Raw genomic sequence first — 21,070 nt, forward strand, 5'->3', positions numbered from 1 at the left:
TTCTAATCCTCTTCCTTCCTTTTTTCACGCCGCGATATGACTGGAATAATGTTAAAAGCGGCGTTAAACCCAACTCACTCACTCACTCACTCACTCCTTTTTTTTAACTTCATTATATGTGCTCTGTTCTGTTTCAATTTCGTTCAGCTCCTCTGACTCATCTTCTGTTCCTCTGTTTTCTACATCCTCACCATCTATCTGTTTGTTCCTGAAAAATGTTTCCCCCTCTTTTAGCTCGCTAACCCCGTTTGCCCTTTCCCTTTTATATCATTCTGTTTTGTTTCCTCAGTGTCCTGTGCTTTGTTTCTCTTCTCACCCTTAGCACTTTTGTGTTTCTTTTCCTTGTGCCCATGGGTAACTTTTATTTGTCCAACAGCTTCTTCATCTGATTCATCAATGGCTGTGCTTTTAACAGATGGTAGAACAAACAATGTGTCACCTAATTCACTATCTGGTTCTCCTACAAAATTGTCATTTGTCTTTAATTCACTTATTTCCTGCACTGGAAACAAACTGATTTGAAGCTGTGCACATTCTGAATTTACTACCTCTGTGAGCATTTCTGTATCGCCAAACAATTAATTTATTGGTGGCATTGGTGCAACTCCCTGTATGGATAAGACGGGATCAACAGATATATTGTTAATATCAACGTGTCCATATCCATCATTGCAAAAAAGAGTTTCTAATAAGTGTAAAGCATGTGCCTGATCCATTTTATTTCTTGTCTCAAAATATATTGAAATAGCAATCAGAAACATGTCCTTCTATTTCTCTGCAGAAAACTTGTCCTGTGATGCCTTCCTCAAGACTGATATAGAGGAACAGAAGGGACTTCCAGCAATGTTCCATGAGCCTTCTGCACTGATCTAGAGAAAAGGATATTCCACAAGCATCTAGAGAATAGAGAGGAAGGTCTTGTGCTATATATGTCATCCCTGTAGATGAAAGAATGTTGAAAGATACATACAGCTGATCCAAACTACCACACTGTCAAATAACAGCAAATTCCTCATCGTTCAGGCAGATGCAATTTGATACATCTATAAGAGCTGCACACATTTCAAGATCTTTCAAGAACTTGAGAGATGAAATGTTCGATCCTGCTAGAAACAACCATGTGAGATTAGTTGCCTTTGGTAGCAAGTGTCGGAGTGCGGAAATGGTCGAATATCTAACGTCTAACGTCTTAAACCTGTGTGAGAGAAGCAACACAGTCTCAAACTGCTCACTTAAAACGCTGAAGTGGTTAAAAAATTCAAAGTTTCTCCACATTATGCTGGTATTTGCAATATGAAGCTCCAACAGACCCTGTTAGTTGACTGAAGTAGTTCTAATTTATATTAAACCGACTGTTGGTAGATCAGTCAGGTTCATTTTAATATCTGTCAGTGCAAAAAAGAATTAAAGATAATGTTTGACACGTTATCACATCCGTTTAGTTTTATAATGTTCTATCTTCTTCATACACAATTATAATGTAAATGATACATTCATATTTAATTATAAGGATACTTTCACCTTAGCACTATAGTGTTCTATCTTAAAGCAAAATTAAATTCGATTTTAGTCAACGTACAGAGACTACACTTTACACCGATTATATTGACGATATACACATTCACAAAAACGAAAAATTATTTTGCTTTGAACTCGATACATACATGATTAAAGTGGATAAAGATGACCCCATACTATCCGCCATGAGCTCAAAGGAAAACCCTGTTCTGATCACGTGGTACATAATAAGACATTTTATTGGCCAGGAAGTACGGAAAACTTAAAGACTAAATTTAAGTGTCATTTTCTTGACAGAACAAAACAATTCTGTAAATTGTGGCTTTATTATTGAGCAAATACTAAATTTGGCCTAATTCAGTCGACAGAAAAGTATAATTCTGATGCTGCGATTTGATACTTTTAATGTACAAATCAGAAGGCTGAGAATTACTGTTTTCTTCATCTAGCCACACATAAATTACACGTTTTATTCATTTGTGGCATGCAAGAAGCAGCTCGGCAGTTGTGATGAGTTGTCTCCCTTAATAAAAGTCGATAATTATAAGCTGGGCCCCCTCTCTAATATCACAAATCGACGACGCGTATAGGGAGCCGGGAACCAGCTTATTGTCGATAAACGAACGCTAAACTGGTTCCCTGGGTATGCTGCGCTGGCGCTACACAGTACCGCCAGCGCCAAGCTCCTCACAGCGATAGTCCGTTCCCGGAGCTCTCTATACTCACAGCGATAGTCCGTTCCCGGAGCTCTCAGTACTATCGCTGCCACCAGTCAAAACTCCCCACTGTGAGTTGAAATCGCAACCGAATGACCGTTATGTTTACAAACAAGTGACGACTGGCGTGACGCCGAATACACTTACCGCTGATAAATTACTTTCTTTCTTTGTCAATTTGAATTTCGGAGCACCCTTAGAATATACAGTATACCACAATTAACTTCTCGCGAGGGCGGTCTCTGCCGTAGGTCACATGTCTCAAAGTCAAGCATCCACCTTTTGTTAGAATCCGTCGGAAGCGAATATGATGGCATTCTCAAAGACATAAACGAAAGTATAAACGTTACTAATATGGGGTTAGAGGGCAAATTTCAAGATTCTTGTAATGGCCGCGCCCACACTGGTGGCAGCGATGTTACCGAGAGTGTAACGGAGGTGTCACGCGCTGGGAAGGAGCTTGTGCCAGCGCAGCATCGTATAGAGAGCTCCGCGGACTATCGCTGTGAGGAGAAGTTACCGTCGTTCCTCGTACCGAAACTTAAGGTGCCAAGCCAGGGAGAACACGTGCGCTGCAAGGACGTGAAAACGTTTTATTACACGTCCCCAACATCGAAAGGTATGTTTCGTCAGTAAAATATTGATGTGGTCACAGATTTCTAACCGATAGCCTGAGTCAGAGTAGCCTACTATTCCGCACCGTCACCTATTTTCGTGGTATTTCGGCTTAGATATCACGTCAGCTGTTTGCTTTTATTTTAAAAAAAACATACCATACGTATGCGCAACCCATGTATTCGTGTCACTGTATTCCGTTTAAATACAACCTTATCAAGGATTTTGTTCATTATTCAACTGAATAATCTTATTGGCCATCTTAATAATCTTTTTGGGGTAATGACGGTCACCCGTGAAGATCCGGGGTAGAATAGGTCTTCAGCAACCCATACGTACCGTAAATGGTGGCTATGCTTGTCGTAAGGAGCGACTAACGGGATCCAGTGGTTAGGCTCACTCACTTGGTTGATGCATATCATTGTATCCCAGTTGCATGGATCGATGCTCATGATGTCAATCACATGATTGTCTGGTCCAGAATTAAAGGGGCACTGATCCAAAGCAAATCCCCGGGACTGGTTGTCGCCTTTGTTATTGTTTTTTCCCAGTGAGTACCCGGATGTATAGCAGAAATCTAGACTAGTTCGCGACCTCTGCTGCGCCATTCGTAAGCACATTAGTCACCTTTATGGGAAGTAATATGGACGTATGGTCACATTGATCAACAAAGTGAAATACAGTTTTCGAGATAATAAGGAAATGTAGGTATCTTTGTGGGTAGCATCGGTAATGGTGACGAAGTTTTGATTAGTCACTTGCTTGGTAATTTTGTTATTTTCGTTTACACTATTTTTACTTGCAACACAAAGTAAATATTTCACCTGAGCATTGCTTTTTATAGTGTGTATATTTTTTTACTGTCAAAATGTGTTACATTTTCAAATTTATTAAACCCCTAAATATTCAGTTATTTTACAAATTGACTGAAAAACATTTCCCTCTGTATTATTATTTTAACGAATTCCAAACATTTTGATGTTTAATGTCATCACCAAGAGACTGAAAATGTTACGTTGAAAAGTACATTTCTATAAGTTGTTTGGCTTCTAATCCTACATAATAATCTGTTGTGATGTTTTTAGGTCCTTTTGATCACCTTTATCAATTTTAGTCAATTTGGACAGATTTTTCAGTCAAAATGACTGAAATACTTACACATTTTATAAATTGCCTGAGAGATTCACATTTTACAAATTGACGGTAATATAAACACACTTACAAAGGAAAAGGCTTGTGAAAACAACGACTATCGCGCACTGAAGAATTTCCCAACCGATGTAGAGGAACAAGATCGAATCGCTTCAATGCTACAGAAATGAAGGAAAACAAAATGCAAATACCATAATTACAACCTACCAAATTTATGTGTATAATTTTAGGCAGCTTCCTTGTTCGAGAAATGTATCCGTGAATATCCACACAAAGGAACAATATCCCACTTGTCTGCAGCTGTACAAAGAAACTTGTCACATGTCTCTGTAACAATCAAATATTTTAAAAGATATATATCGTTTCGGGATATTATAACCCGTGTTCGTTTCTCAACTGATCACTTAGATTGTTTCAGGTGTTTCACATAGGTGTCATGTCTCAAGGGTCGGCTGAGAAAGCCCATGTGACAGCTATTTTCATAACGTCCATGGTTCCTAAAAAATCCATTGAGTGATAGATAACAATGAGCAATCAATCAACGTATTATCAGTTAACCCTTTGAACAAAGTATATTGTTTTTACATCGGCACTTCACGCCATGATATGAGTGTATTTCCTTTGTTTTAGTAAACCTAGACATGTAAACACTCACTTTTGACATATCCACTGTGCAAGATGGTCTCCTCCCATTAGTAAGACAGCCCAGTTGTGAGACACCTTAAAACAACAATGTCATACCTGGTTGCACATGTTAATCAGGGGACCTGGAGAGTACCTCTTTGACTGGTAATGAACTCAACCTCCTGCAAACCTGCCATGATTGTGCATGAAATGTTCACAGACTAGGGGGAATTTATATGTGTAATAAATAAGTTTTAACAAAACATGCATCTCAATTTTTTGAGTAAGCTCCTACTAGCTCCTAACTCATTTATTTCCTGAGAATATTCAAACAGAATTACTGGCCTACTCTTATCAATTAATCTGCTAATCATGGGCTGTGACCATTGTTAAGTGGGTAGACTGGCTGTGTTTGTTTAATTAATCCCACCTACTCCACTGTCTTACAGTGGGTGTCTCACTAATGGGATGTCTTACTAATGGGATGTAACCTGCAAGATAACAGTGATTAATCAATCATTGTATTTTCTGTTAATCCTTTGATGACTAGGAACGATCTGTTGATTTACCAAAAAAGTAAATCAACTGATCATTTATGGAATTATTATGGTTCTGTTCGGATCAACAAAACCTTCCAACTGGCGTGCTGGTTTTCTTGGGGGAATTAGTCAGCAACGAGCCGGAGTCACAGGAGACTAATTACAATTTTATTTACAAGAATAATTAACAATGGACTATTTACCATATCTTAGAAAATAGCTGGGGTGCCACAGAGAGTCGGTACAACCCTCTGGGCTGTGGGAGAGAGATCTGCTTGGTTAGAGCGACAAACCCCTTCTGCTTAAAGGGGCACTGATCTAACGCAATTCCCCGGACTGGTTGTTGCCTTTGTTATTGTTTTTTCCCCCGTGAGTACTCGGATGTGACGCAACGCAACTGAGCGTGACCAGAGACTGGGCTACCGTCTGCAAGGACAGTTAAATAAACTTGGAGGCTGGAGGCAATATTTGTTTTACGCATTTTTGCATAAACACTGATTGGTTAACTGTGATCTATAAAGATTTCGACAAAGGGCGCATGTTAATTAATTTCTTCAGCCCAAACAAACAGACAAAAAGAACGGTGGAGCTCATCGGATGTCGTCATTTGGAAATACCCCAGATGGTTATAGTTTAATACTAAAAAAAGTATCCATGCAGTGAAAGCATTTTCGGATTTCGGATTGCGTCGATAATCCGATTACTACTCCCTTGTCATCCACGTTTTCTCGTATAACCCCTACACTTGTGTATTTGTCGTCATTCACTTGATGCTCAGTTAATGAATTTATTACAGGTACAATTAGTGGTAGCATCACTTAGATTACCTGACAAAGGTTCCCATTTGGCATTTATTGTGTCTGGGGTAATTATTCAATCTAAATCCAGGTTTGAAGTGAGGTGAAATATGTGTTATGTAATATGCACGTGGCAGCCCAGCAAGAGATGAATGATCAGTTGATTTACTTTTTTTTGTATATCAACGGATTGTTCCTAGTCATCAAAGGATTAACAGAAAATACGTTGATTGATTAATCACTGTTATCTTGCACAGTGGATATGTCAAAAGTGAGTGTTTACATGTCTAGGTTTACTAAAACAAAGGGAATACACTCATATCATGGCGTGAAGTGCCCATGTAAAAACAACATACTTTGTTCAAAGGGTTAACTGATAATACGTTGATTGATTGATCATTGTTATCTATCACTCAATGGATGTTTTAGGAACCGTGGACGTTATGAAAATAGTTGTCACATGGGCTTTCTAAGCCGACCCTTGAGACTTGACACCTATGTGAAACACCTGAAACAATCCAAGTGATCACAGTGTTTCCGTTCTCCGGTAATTGCCGGCTTTTTACCGATAAAAATATCAACAAGCCGATAAATATGAACATTGTCGGCTACCATGTCCGATAAAACATTGTTTGTTTTAAGATATGATCATGTCAACAGTTACTTGCCTCATATAAATTGATAGGCTTTATTCATCAAACACAGAAACGCAAGCGTCTGTCTCGCATTCCTGGGAACCCCCCATCTATTAATAGCATGACTATCCCGCACCAATTAACGTGCTTCGCTTTGATTGGATAATATTGTCTTGATAGATGACGTTGGTAATCACGTGATCTCTGACGCCTCGTGGCACGAGATTAAACATGCCGAAGGCGAAGCAGACGAATCTTTCCACTTTCTTTGGGGTGGAGACGTCTAGTGCTAATCTGAAACGGAAACATGCGGCTGACGCGAGCGAATGTATTGAATCAAACACTCCCTCGACCTCGAAATCTTCGGACACAATGCCTAGCGAACCAGACTTGAAAAAGAAAACGAAATCTGTACTGCGAAAGTTTAATGCAGAGTGGTCGAATGAATTCAAGTGGCTTCGTTTTGAGGAGGAGGGCGACAAAATCATAATATTTTGCCGAATCTGCGAGGCAGCAAAAAAATCTAACGGTTTCACTAAAGGTTGTATTAATCTCAAGAAATCTGCTTTGAAAGATCATAGAGACAGCACCTCTCATCATCAGGCCGTTACAACGATGTATCACAAAAATGCAATGGCAGCGCATATGGAGGTGGCAGCAGACAAATCTGACGAGAAATTAACAGCAATGTTAAACACAGTTTTATTCATGTCTCAAGAAAATATTGCTACCTCCAAGTTTTCTAAACTAATCGAACTGCAGCTGCGGAACGGATGTGAACATTTACAGGGAGAAACGTACACTCATTCAGACTCGATAGATGCGATGGAGAATGCACTTGTTGAGAGTACTAAAGAACATTTAAAATCTAAACTTGAAAAAAGCAAGTTTATTGGACTCATTATCGATGAGACTGTAAATATCACGGTTGAAAAAAAACTTATATTGTTTGTGAAAATCGTTAACGACGGAAAGGCAGAAACAGTGTTTTTAGGAAATTTTTCAGTTCATAGTGGTACAGCCGAATGTATCATGGAAAAAATTCTTGAAATTTTGCCTCAATGGAACATTCCTTTGGAAAAAGTGGTCGGTCTAGGATCGGATGGTGCGTCTGTTATGACCGGGAAACACTCAGGAGTTGGGAAGAGGTTGCAGGATCATAATTCATATCTTGTGCACGTCCATTGCATAGCCCATCGTGTCGCACTTGCTTCAGCCGATGCAGCGAAGATTTCAAAGGTCGTAGCGGACTGTAGAAGGACATTGAATGATATCTACAAACTGTTTGAATATTCAGCAACGCGATACAACAGATTGCGAGAACTTTCAGAGGTCCTTGAAGATTCTGACTTTTCAAGTTTAAAACAACCATGCAGTGTTCGTTGGCTTTCCGTGGGACAGGCGGTCAAAGCAGTGAAATCTAACTGGCCAGCTCTTGTTCTCGAAATTGAAGAGGAATCTGCCGAGCGAAACAACGCTGTTGCCACGAATATTCAGAAGAAAATTCGAACGTACTCCTTTATCCGACTTACTTACATGATGACTGACGTGCTCCATGTGATGGACAAAATTGTTACTCTTTTTCAGAGAGAGAATATCAACTTGGGCATGATTATGCCAATTGTGAATTCTACGATTGACTCCCTTGCCAGTCTAGAAAACACAGCAGGTGAAAATGAACAGCATTTCTTGGATAATTTCAACAACGGGGAATTTCGTGGAATTCAGGTCACATATGGGGACCCGCGATCTATCGGTGCGTTTGTGAAAAAAAGATTTCCGGATGACTCGCTTGATATCGTTACTTGTCTGGACAAAGTGCTCAACCCAAGCCGATTTCCCCAAACGCAAGAGGAACTGACAGCTCACGGAAGGGAATCCCTCGAGAAATTACTGGACAAATTCTGCCTCCCGATTGGTCCAGCTGAAAATGACGTCATCAATCGCATCCGGGCGCAGCAGGATTTCACACCCTTCAAGATGGCGGTCAACAACATTGGAGCCGACTCGTTCGAACAAAGTTGCAAGACAGTGATTTCTGAACTTTCAGATATTTATCCCGACTTTTCCACTCCGTGCTCGATAGCACTTGCTATCCCAGTTAGCAGCGTTGATGCTGAACGTGGATTCAGTTTGCAAAACAGGATACACTCTGCCAGTCGCAATCGTCTTTCCCAACAACGGATAAACAACCTGATGCTGTTGAATCTACACGCAGACGTCAACAATACTGTCAAACAAGCTACGAAGATCTTTCGTAGAAAGAAACGCAAACTTTAATATGTTTTATGTTGTATTTTATTGAATTTATTAATGACTGACAAAAATCACAAATGACCGGTATTTTGGTACATTGCCGGCTCATCTGTCCGGCAGATAAAAATATGACCGGAAACACTGTGATCAGTTGAGAAACGAACACGGGTTATAATATCCCGAAACGATATATATCTCTTAAAATATTTGATTGTTACAGAGGCACGTGACATTGAATAAGTTTCTTTGTACAGCTGCAGACGAGTGGGATATTGTTCCTTTGTGTGGATATTCACAGATACATTCCTCGAACAAGGAAGCTGCCTAAAATTTATACACATAAATTTGGTAGGTTGTAATTATGGTATTTGCATTTTGTTTTCCTTCATTTGAACAGATAATTCGTTCTTGTTTCTCTACGTCTTGGTTGGGAAATTCTTCAATGCGCGATAGACGTTGTTTTCACAGGTCTTTTCCTTTGTAAGCGTGTATATATTACCGTCAATTTGTAAAATGTGATTCTCTCAGGCAATATATAAAATGTGTAAATATTTCAGTCCTTTATTCCAAATTTAAAAATTCCAAAAATTCAATACAAGCAACCCCTAAAAGCCCCCTCTTGGGTTGCACACACCACTTTCACCCTTTTCGGAATACACTAAAAGGTCCGGCCAGGGCCGTGTGCGAAATACGCTACAGTCGGAAAGCGCACGTTAAATCTTCTATATCAGTCAGTCAGTCAGTCAGTCATTTTGACTAAAAAAATCTGTCCAGATTGATTAAGACTATCAAAAGGGCCTACAAACATCACAACAGATTATTATGTAGGATTAGAAGACAAACAACATAGAAATGTACTTTTCAACGTAACATTTTCAGTCTCTTGGTGATGACATTAAACATCAAAATGTTTGGAATTTGTCAATCTGTCAATTTGTAAAATAACTGAATGCTCAGGTGAAATATTTACTTTATGTTGCAAGTAAAAATAGTGTAAACGAAAATAACAAAATTACCAAGCAAGTGACTTATCAAAACTTCGTCACCATTACCGATGCTACCCACAAAGATACCTACATTTCCTTATTATCTCGAAAACTGTATTTCATTTTGTTGATCAGTGTGACCATACGCCCTTATTACTACCCATAAAAGTGACTAATGCGCTTACGAATGGCGCAGCAGAGGTCGCGAACTAGTCTAGATTTCTGCTATACATCCGGGTACTCACTGGGAAAAAACAATAACAAAGCCAACAACCAGTCCCGGGGAATTGCGTTAGATCAGTGCCCCTTTAACATTTTGCTTTTGTATGTATTTAACAAAAATTAGAACAATAAAAAAGAATATGATTGGTTGATACACGATGGGCTGTGCCTTATGGTTAATGACAGAGACAGAGGGGGATAGGTAATCCTGTTAATCCTGTTGGACTGGCACTAATCTTGTTGACATATTTACTGGGTGCTTTGAAAGAGATTATGGTGTCACTATAGACGAGCTTGTATTGGGGCTAATCCTTAATGAGTCTAAATTGAAGTAATTGCTGAATGTTATTCTAATATAGGTGATGACAGATTTACTTAAATAAAATAGTTCAAGGTAATCTATAAGACTATGTAGACATATCTTTTGTCTGGGAGATGGGGATCTTGATTCCTTAGGCTAGCATTTATCTAAAAGCTTCAAATCTATTAAACTATGTAGACATAACTCTTGTCTTATTGAATAGTATGTCTAGGAGATGCGCTCCCATTACCTTAGGCTAGCATCTATCTAAAAAGCTGAAACTGAAACTACTGATATTTTATATGTGCATTTTACCTGATGATAAGTATTACTTGCTAAACTATAATTATATGAAATGATGTATAAATATTACACCATGATAACTCATAAAAGCACTTGATGTGGATCTAATTATTATAGGATAACTTAGTATAAATGTTATATCATGATAAGTTGTCATAGCGACTGATTTACGACACCCATTGTCTGAAGAACATTTAATTGCAAAGGCTCATTACCCTGGAGCCATGACATCTATATGCCTTGAAACACTTAATTGCTGTTATTTATAAGATGCTAATTGTAAATCCCCATTTTTGTGTACATCAACAAGATTTGCAAGTATGTCACTGATGAATTACTGTTTATATTTATATACTACTTACTAAATGTCAGGTGACCTTGGCTATATAAGCCTTGGTCCAGAGAGATTGAAAAAAGAGAAAGAAAGGTCTTAGCCTAGCTAGGGTTAGGCTGGATGCTCCGGGGCACCTAGACAACAACCACAACCACTATGTGCTGACCTGGCACATAGTGTCTTTTGTATGTATGTATCTACATGTATAAAGTAAAACTGTATATACCGCAAGCCATCGTCTCCAAGTTGTCACTACCTACTGAGGAACCATACGTCGGCCTCTTGCATATACGAGTGTGCAAATTATTCATTAATCAACGTCGGACCGACACGCGTTGTTACATCTCTTGCAGGGCTGCCACGTGTATATTACATAACACACATTTCACCTCACTTCAAACCTGGATTTAGATAAAATAAATGCCAAATGGGAACCTTTTTCAGGTAATCTAAGTGGTGCTACCACTAACTGTACCTGTAATAAATTCATTAACTGAGCATCAAGTGAATGACGACAAATACACAAGTGTAGGGTTATACCAGAAATGTGGATGACAACAAGGGAGTAGTAATCGTATTATCGACGCAATCCGAAATCCGTAAATGCTTTCACTGCATGGATACTCTTTTTTATTATTAAACTAAAACCATCATGGGTATTTCCAAATGACGACATCCGATGAGCTTCGACGTTCTTTTTGTCTGTTTGTTTAGGCTGAAGAAATTAATTAACATGCGCCCTTTGTCGAAATCTTTATAGATCACAGTTAACCAATCAGTGTTCAAAAATGCGTAAAACAAATATTGCCTCCAAGTTTATTTAGCTGTCCTTGCAGACGGTAGCCCAGTCTCTGGTCACGCTTAGTTGCGTTGCGTATCATCCGGGTACTCACAGGGAAAAAACAATAACAAAGGCAACAACCAGTCCTGGTGAATTGCTTTAGATCAGTGCCCCTTTAAATACTTACAGACCGCCGTCATAAAGCAAAACAAACAAATTATTGGGCTAATACATTTTTGTTAAGTGACATGATAAACTGTTAATAAATTAATATTGGTAAATAACCGAGTCTGGAGCAGACGATGCAGTGATTGACCTTCATAAGAAGTATTGTGTTCTAAAATACAATGTTTGAATTAAGCAAATTTATCAAAAGATAAAACATGACATGAAAACTAAAATTACCAAAACAAGACTAGATCTATCCCTGAGTTCTGGGTTTTCAGCATTTTTAGGGACAGGAACTATTCTGAGGCTTTGTTTTTAAACTATAGCCAATAACCTCCGAGCTTACTCGACTCAGCTCGGATTATTCTGTTTCTGCTCCAGTGACCACAACGTGTGCATAGGCTTATAATGTGACTGGACTTTCCTCTTGTTTGTATTAAAAAAAACCACACTTATTCTGAAACATGAACCGATTGGCCTGATGCTAACATTTTGGTGCGCGTGACATATTATTTTGTATAGTTATGTAGACATACTTTTACAACTGAGACAGTGAGGTGCATGACAAAATATACAGCTTTACAACATCAAAGTGAATATCGCTAGCTCTCAGTACGGCATGATTTCAAAACACAAAACCGTTGACATGCTGTCCCTTGAAGAAACATTCATAGTTTTCTTGCTAATTACAAGAAAATTGTAAAATATCACACACTCCTAAAAGACAACTTTATCATAAAAAGAAGCCATCATCTGAGTATTAACAATGTCTGTGTGATGCCACACCCTTCGTTATAGCGCGAGTAATCCCGATAAACAGGGTGATCAGATGATATATGAACATGATGAACACATTTGTACAATTTACATACTGTACACTGATATGCAGAAGATATTTAAGTATTTATACAAGCATGAATTCCTTGAAACAATAAAAGAATAGATTTCCCAGATGATACCATATTGTGATGGTCTCAGGGGAATGCTTGGGAATGTTTTCTCAATTACCCCAACACTCACAGTTAATTAAATACATTTCACAAATATAAAACCAATAAGTGATTAAAGTCAATAAATAATTATATTTATTGAATTAATGTGAAATAGATATATATTATTATGAACAATAGTTATTTCAAGACAATAGATGGAAATAAATTAAGACTTGGCCAAATTTAAAGCTATAGTCCTTTCCAATAAGTTCTTATCACCCCCTGATTTATTATCCCCCCTTGCGAACGCTTTCGAAAACAGAGATAAAACGGCCCTATCATGCTCTTGACGTTCACTTCCAGAGAGGTTTTGGAAAATGAACGAAACAACGGCATTATTGCACTGTCTGCTCAAATAGAGGGGAGGGGGTAGATGGACGAGTGGTGACATTGCATAGGTTTCCAGCGAATAAATCACTAAAGATAGCATGGATTCGACGACTTATTTTTGAAATAAAATCTTCTGGTATGGCACACCTGGGGACTGAATTCTACAACTGTCCATAACTAAACGATAATACTAGGTGATAGAAAAGGTGAACAAACGTAAGTTTTTAGACAGGTATTGAAACTTTTTATCTCATAAGACCGTTCTTCATCTTTCATAACAGTGTTCATTTCACAAACATGAAATGTGACTAGAATATGGAAAAGACAGAAGCCTGTTTACATCATTATGTGAAACAATTAACTGATCCTGTCCAGGATAAATAATTCAGATTTGTAAAACTTACATATTAATGATGTTATAATTGATTTAAACTTTTAAGGCTTTAAAAGGTTGTGTTTTCCTTATTTTGAAAATGATCCCATTTTAATTGACCCAGAGAGCCCTACATTTTGTTGAGCTAGTAGTCTTTAGTGACAAGTTCTTATACACATTGTTTGGAAGTGTCTATCTTCATAGAAAACCATAGCTTTCAACTGACGTTTAGCGTTGTTTGGTGTCCGCTGTTTGCTCAAAACTAAATGATTATAAAAATCACTTGAACTAAATGATGGTACAAGTTCAACATTGCTATCCCAGCCATGTTTCTGGAGTAATGGGTCTGGTAAAAGCTCGTCGAGAGGTGACAGAAACTTCTCAAATCGTCTTTGTCTCACATTGACCAGGTCGGTTGTTTATACATCTTCAATAGATCGTTTGCCAATATCACTTACACCTTTGGCGCGCAAAATAAAATCCGACTTCTTCCTAGAAAGGTATTCTCCATGATTCCATAAGCAGGTCTTGAGTTCACGCACATTTAACTTGTCAAAATTCAAATTTACGTTTTGTGCTCTCCCGTTTATATGCTCTTCTCTGGACGCCATTTTGAACCAAAAACATCTCCGGAAGTGGCCTCAAGCTCCTCACAGCGATAGCCCATTCGCAGAGCTCTCTATACTATGTTACTGAGAGTGTAACAAAGGTGTCACACGCTGGGAAGGAGCTTGAACTGGCCTTGATAAAGGGAGATAATACACGAAAGGGGAGATAAGAACTTATTGGAAAGGACTATAAACGTACCTAAATTGAAGGGCCGTAAAATCAACGTCTGTTCGTGATGAAAAACAAATCTTCAACTCATTACAACTGTCACAAACTCCGGCGCATTCATTCAAACTCATTCAAAACAAGGTACAATAAATATAGCAAAGCATAAAGCAATAAAAGCCTAATTGAACTAAGTCTCTAAAAGAATAATTAAAACCAATATTTAGATGATAATAAATTGGGTTGAAGCTACTGAATAACCGAAATGCGAGATACGAAACTAAAAGTCAACTTTGGCTCTGACGTAAAATGGCGGCTTGCTACAAACCGGGAAACATTCTACAGAAAACTGAACAGTAAATTAAGGTAAGAACTGAGCGATAAATGAGGTAAATACATAAGAAAAATGAACTTATCAATCAACTAAAATGTTAATGAATTGTTAAGTCATGATGACGAATTCATACACAGAACGAAATCTGGAGAAGGCCATACCCAAACAATAAATATTACAATGACAAATTAATGTATTTACAGTGAAATATAAAATAGTTTCACAATGATGATATAATACAATAGCTTATTGAATATGAATGTTATGTTCGTGTAATTAATAACAATAATATGAATTTACAATATTTACAATTTATCAAGTAACATAGGACACATCACATATGTATATCCCAGGTTCAAACCTTGACGACAGTTTGTTCCGATATAGCTGCTTGTTGGGTAATACTGCAGTCGTAATGAAGTATTGTTCAATTCTGATCGCCAACTTTTGTTGTTCCCATTCAACTGACTGCAGTTGCTGCAAGACAGGCTCCCCAACAGCGATGCAGGAAGAGCAGTTTTTCAGATGCCAGGTAGATTACGGAGCACCTTTAGAATACAGTACCACAACTTCTCGTGGGGTCGATCTCTGCCGTAGGTCACATGTCTCAAAGACAAGCAACCAGTTTTTCTGAGAATCCGTCAAACGCAAACTCGCAACCTTAGGATTGTTAGCCCGACAGCTAACCGACTGAGCTACGTCCACACTGTGAAACAAAATGCAAATTTACCTAAAGTACTGTCGGATTTGCTGGAAAACTGCTTTTCTGGCTTCATTTAATATATAGTCATAGGACTATAAAAAGAGCATATATATCAAAATAACGCGAATTGCCCTAATCTAGCCTGTCCTAATCTAGCCTGTTCTAACTGACACTGTGATTACCCTTAAAATGTACTTTTACAGGTAAAATGATGATAAACTTTGAAAATATTCGTGTGTTGTCATGCATGTATGAAATGGCCTATAACCTGAGGTAATAACCTAACCTCTGTCCCGAGGCATCTTCCCGAGGCAAGAGAGTTAACTGACTGGCCTAACTAGGCTGGAAATCCTGGGCTCGATCGTAGCGCCACCAGTGGCTATTACGAGTATGTCCTTTCTATGTCTCTCCTATTGACCAATCAGATTCAACCTCTCGTATCACTTGCATTTGTTTCAAACAAAACAGTGGTCCCAGTCAAGACGATCTGATTGATAATCAACATCTATATTGTGATAAAACTAGTCTTACATCGCGAAGTGCATCAAATCACGTAATTACGTAAGACAACGTAACCTTGTTGTTCCGCCAGCACATATGTCTTGTACTTTACTGGTTTCTTATTCAGCCAAATTTTCTCTATGAGTTGAACTTTCGTTTCATATGGTCTGAAGTCGATCAATGTCATATATTCCTGCATGGTCGCCTTCAGACTACTCATGCTTTGGACGACAGTATCTGATTCCTGGACGTTATATTAACTGGCGTTATCCATGACAATGACACTAACATTGTTTAAAATGGGCAATAGCTCAAGTTCCAACCAGTCTATGAACACATCACCTCCTATGATTTCCTTATGAAAATCACCAGTTTTCTTTTTCGCCTCGAAAACATCCATCAATAAGTCCCATATCATGGGTTTGCAGCGTGCAAAACAATGACACGATTACCTTTACCTGATGGTACCATGGGTGCTTTTTGTCCATCTGCCAATAGCCACATTAAGTCAGTGGAATGATTCACCAAGGTAAATTATCTGGACGCCCTGACTGTGATAGTTATGAATGGTTCGGAGATAATGTGACCTCATAGACAGGATGGAATATTTTCCCCTGAAAAGTGCTCGGTCATCGCCACGTGCAGTGTTACGAAATCCCATCTCTTGGAGAGCAATAGTGCAGTCCGGGAAACATTAATTGTATCTTTAATTCCTCCCAAATTTTACTACAAGTCAGGGTTACCTTCTGCTCATAAAACTTGTACACTATACGCCTAATCACCCTGTATCAAAGCTGTCTAAATCCTTTTAAGCCCCAGTTTTGTTTTTGAGACCACCCCTATACCTGTATGCAAGTGTAATGTAACATGCATCATGGAAGCAATGTTATCAAAAAACGCAGGATTGATCGTAATGGGGATCCAAGGGCTAAGGATAGAGTTCAGATCATCTTATAGCCACTAAACGGGTACCTTACCCTAATGATCGAAAAGGGGTGATTGATCGTAAAGGGGATCCAAGGGCTAAGATTAGAGTTTGGGGTAACCTACCCTTGGATGTGTTCAGCACCAATATAATATCTCTAATAAACTGCATTCTGGTGCATAATAATGATAATTAAAGAACCGAAAAAATAACATATGTATATTAGTTCCCATTTATGACCATTTTAGCCACTTGAATTACGAGAAAAACGAAATAAAAAATGTATACAAAATAAAAGAGATTTCGTAAACTAGCGCTTGCTATAAAATGCGCTGCCGCAGGCTATATTTAGTAAACAAATATTCAAAACTCTCAAAGCCGCTGGGCTTATTCAAAGACATTGCATGTAGAGATGATAGATCACTGGGAGGAGCTTATGCACACTCGGTGACCCCTGATGTCACAGGGCATTGTTTCGCCGGTGTGACTTGATAGAAAATACTACAAATTACGTCATAGGGTATTGTCACGTGTTTGAAAAGTTTGTGGTACTGTATTGTAAAGGTAGGCCTAGATTACCAGTCCTAATGTTCCCTGATTAAATTATGTCTATAGAGTGACGTAATATAGAAAAGATTGATTCATCTTTTTTTGTATAAATGTAACTTGCCAAGGGTTGGCGTGTGTGGAAAATTATGCCTTTTGAGTATGATTGAATATTTGTGTTATGACAAGGGTTTCAATTCAGTGCAGAAGTAGTATAGGTAATGGTGATTCTGGCTCACTTCCACTGGAGCCAGATTTATATACCTATACCGCTACTACAGAGGGAATCTTTTATGCATAAACTCTGATGCGATTCAACAATAGTCATGAGATTAAATCAAATTGACTCTAGCTCACCACCACCTGGAGCCAGTCAATGATACCACAGAGGGAATTTTTAGTACAAAAACGATGATGAGACTAAACTAAATTGTAATGAAAATATTCTCTATTATTTTTACTCATACGCATACCATTATTTTTAACAAAGTGATATTCAACATTTTTATTAAGTTCTTCGTTCATTTTACTAGGAGACCAGACTATATACTCTTCTTGGTAATTGGAAAGAAACAATTGATGACCGTATTTGGTTGGTTTGACATCTCTGATATAATATATACCTTAGGTAATTCTCTCCATTTGATAATTTTTTTCCCTGAGCTTAAATGCTTCGATAGCTTTTTCGAGTTCTTCCTTTGTTGGTTTGTAATTCTCCATTATTATACCTATGTAAGCATTCGTTTAAATGTGATCCAACGATAGGAAGCAATCTAATTTTAATCTCCAACCAGTTCTTTGGTTTTGGCACAGAATAATTGACGCGCTTGTTGTCTCCCATGTTCTATGAACTTTTTTTTTATTGTCTTCGCCAATACCACTTGTCTTATGAGAATTTGATCGAATCTTCTGCTTCATTACGTTGTATTTGGTGAGTTCTGACAGCACTAAACGAAACTCCTCCTCGGATATCTTACAATCAGCCATTGCTGTTGAAATATTGTCCTCAATCAATGCTGTTCAACTTTGCTTCGGCGAGTATCCTAATATTATCATGTTTTAATGCTTTCTTTTGCAACCTACGAGAAATGAATTTTATCGCTATTCCCGCCAGTCCTGAGACTCCGGCAGCTATTTCCATGCCAAGTACGATAGGCGCGGCGATTATAGTTGATAATAAACCAACACCGGCTACACCGAGTCCCATGCCAGCCTTTACAAGCGCAGTGTCAACTCCATCGAGAGCATTCACGGCTCTGCGATACTTTTTATACAATCCAAGTCTCAACTCCCTCTCCTTCTCTATTCAATGTTTTATGTCGCTTATTTGATGTAATCGAAATCCATCAACAGTATCCATCTTTTCATCGAGCATCGGATATAAACCCATAATGTATATTATTATATCATATAATAGTCTTTAATTGGTCTTGCTTCAATGTTTTGAGAGTATACATCAGCCTTATTAAATGTATATTATACAGCATAAATATCTTAGTAAGAGAAATGCTATCACTTTTAATAATTTGGACCCCCTCAAGGGTTGAAATGGGTGATGCTGCCATATAAATTTTACTACAACGTCGATGCTCATGTTGCTTGAGCCATTTAATTGATAGACCTGGTAATATCTCGAAGGCATCTACTGGTATATCCCCAAACAAGACTTCAATAATAAGTGTAGAGGGTTATGTATTGCACTTAAGTTCTGTTTTATATCATTGAATTCAGTAACCAAATTTAAACTAACGTTTTTTACTGCCGGACGACTCAATAACATATGACCTGGGTTTTCTGGCAGCGGAGTGACTAACACACTTTTTCGTTTTGATGGGATATAAGCCCCGAGTACGATCCCACTATTTATTATCTTAGTTAGATTATGTGCCTTACCCATCATCACATATTGTGGGGTAATGACGATATTCAGTAGCCACTCAATTTTTGCTTCCATCGTAGTCCATTTATTATCATCGTTGCGAGTAAGATTGTATGAAGTGTTTTTATTGAGTCTACTAACGTCGACATCACTTAAATCTCCTAGATTAACTGGGAATGCAACTTCTTTCCGCTTGTATACATTATCTTGTAAGTGTAAAGCGTATAACTTGCCATCGGTACCGGGTTTACCGAATCCTTCTGTGTCTCCGAGATCGGAAAGCGCATGTATTACATTGTCTGAGTGTTCCAGGGCTTGAAGAATCAACCATTATTTATAATATGGAGTGTTACACTCAAGTATCCTATACGTATAGGTTGATGTTTTAAATCTAATACAGAAATTTTGAGGTCTAAAATAATACCCCGCTTTAATTTTTATCCCCCCGACATATAATGACGGGGGGATATAGCCATCAGTATGTCCGTCTGTCTGTCCGTCCGTCTGTAATCATTGTTTGTCCGGAGCATATTTCCTAAACCGTACAACCGAGCTTCACAAAACTTGGTACACTTACCAATCAGGCTCAGTAGTAGTGCCTTTTGCTATTTAGAGATTTTTAGAATTTTTTATTTTTGTCGTTTCGATGGAAATATGATTAACTTAGGAAATTTGAGGGTAGTGCTTTTGTCCGGAACATATTTCCTGAACCGTACAACCTAGCTTCACAAAACTTGGTACACTTACCAATCAGGCTCAGTTGTATTGCCTTTTCCTATTTAGAGATTTTTAGAATTTTTTATTTTTGTCGTTTCCATGGAAATATGATGAACTTAGGAAATTTGAGGGTAGTCCTCTTGTCCGGAGCATATTTCCTGAACCGTACAACCTAGCTTCACAAAACTTGGTACACCTACCAATCAGGCTCAGTAGTAGAGTCTTTTGCTATTTAGAGATTTTTAGAATTTTATATTTTTGTCGTTTACATGGAAATATGATGAACTTAGGAAATTTGAGGGTACTGCGCTTGTCTGGAGCATATTTCCTAAACCGTACAACCTAGCTTCTCAAAAGTTTTTACACCTATCAAGCAGGTTATGTAGTGGTGCCTTTGCTATTAACATATTTTTTCTTTTTTTTTCTTTTTTCAATTTAAATTGAAAATTGATGAACTTAGGGTAATGTCCTTGTCTGGAGCATATCTTCTAAACCATGCGACAGAGATTCACCAAACTTTATGCACATATCAGTCATGTTCACTTGTAGCGCAGTTTGTTATTTATAGATTTTAATCTTTTTAATTTGTAGCCCCTGACATATAATTCTAAGGTGTACTATTTACCGATATCATATACTACATATGATGTGAGCTACATAACCTAGTACATTCTCTTTATGCCTTTGTGTCTTGAGGCTAATACAGAGCTATTCATATGCGAATCTGCGAAGTTATTGTTATTACAATTTCATGAGATCATCAGAAAAAGATTTCCTTGCCAATCTAAATACTTTTGAAGGTACACACAGTTTACCGACATGCCACGTCGGGGGGATATGTCATCTTCGGATGACTCTTGTTTATATTGTAATGATGAGAAAGATTCAGTCCTACCGCTATTATATTTTTCATCTTTGACTGGAATAGCTCTTAGTAGAGTTGTAGGACTAATTCCATAAGGCTTAAACATTTCATCATTGAGTGAGCATACGCTGTAATACCCATCAGGTATAGCAATGTGGGTGTGATCAATACCTAATTCACCTAT

At 38.0% G+C, this 21,070-nt stretch overlaps 1 protein-coding gene across 1 annotated transcript in view; it reads left to right on the plus strand.

The window, feature by feature from the left end:
* The first annotated feature begins 2,323 nt into the window (after nt 1–2,323).
* LOC124110750 (protein TSSC4-like) overlaps nt 2,324–21,070 on the plus strand; it is a 44,713-nt gene continuing 25,966 nt past the window's right edge. Inside the window, exon 1 of the mRNA XM_046470126.2 lies at nt 2,324–2,853. Coding sequence (XP_046326082.1) covers nt 2,589–2,853 — 265 coding nt within the window. The 5' untranslated portion in view covers nt 2,324–2,588. The remainder of the gene's footprint in view (nt 2,854–21,070) is intronic.

Source organism: Haliotis rufescens, unplaced genomic scaffold (assembly GCF_023055435.1).
Source record: "Haliotis rufescens isolate VD_foot unplaced genomic scaffold, xgHalRufe1.0.p SCAF_6, whole genome shotgun sequence".
In the NCBI taxonomy this organism is placed as follows: Eukaryota; Metazoa; Mollusca; class Gastropoda; order Lepetellida; family Haliotidae; genus Haliotis; species Haliotis rufescens.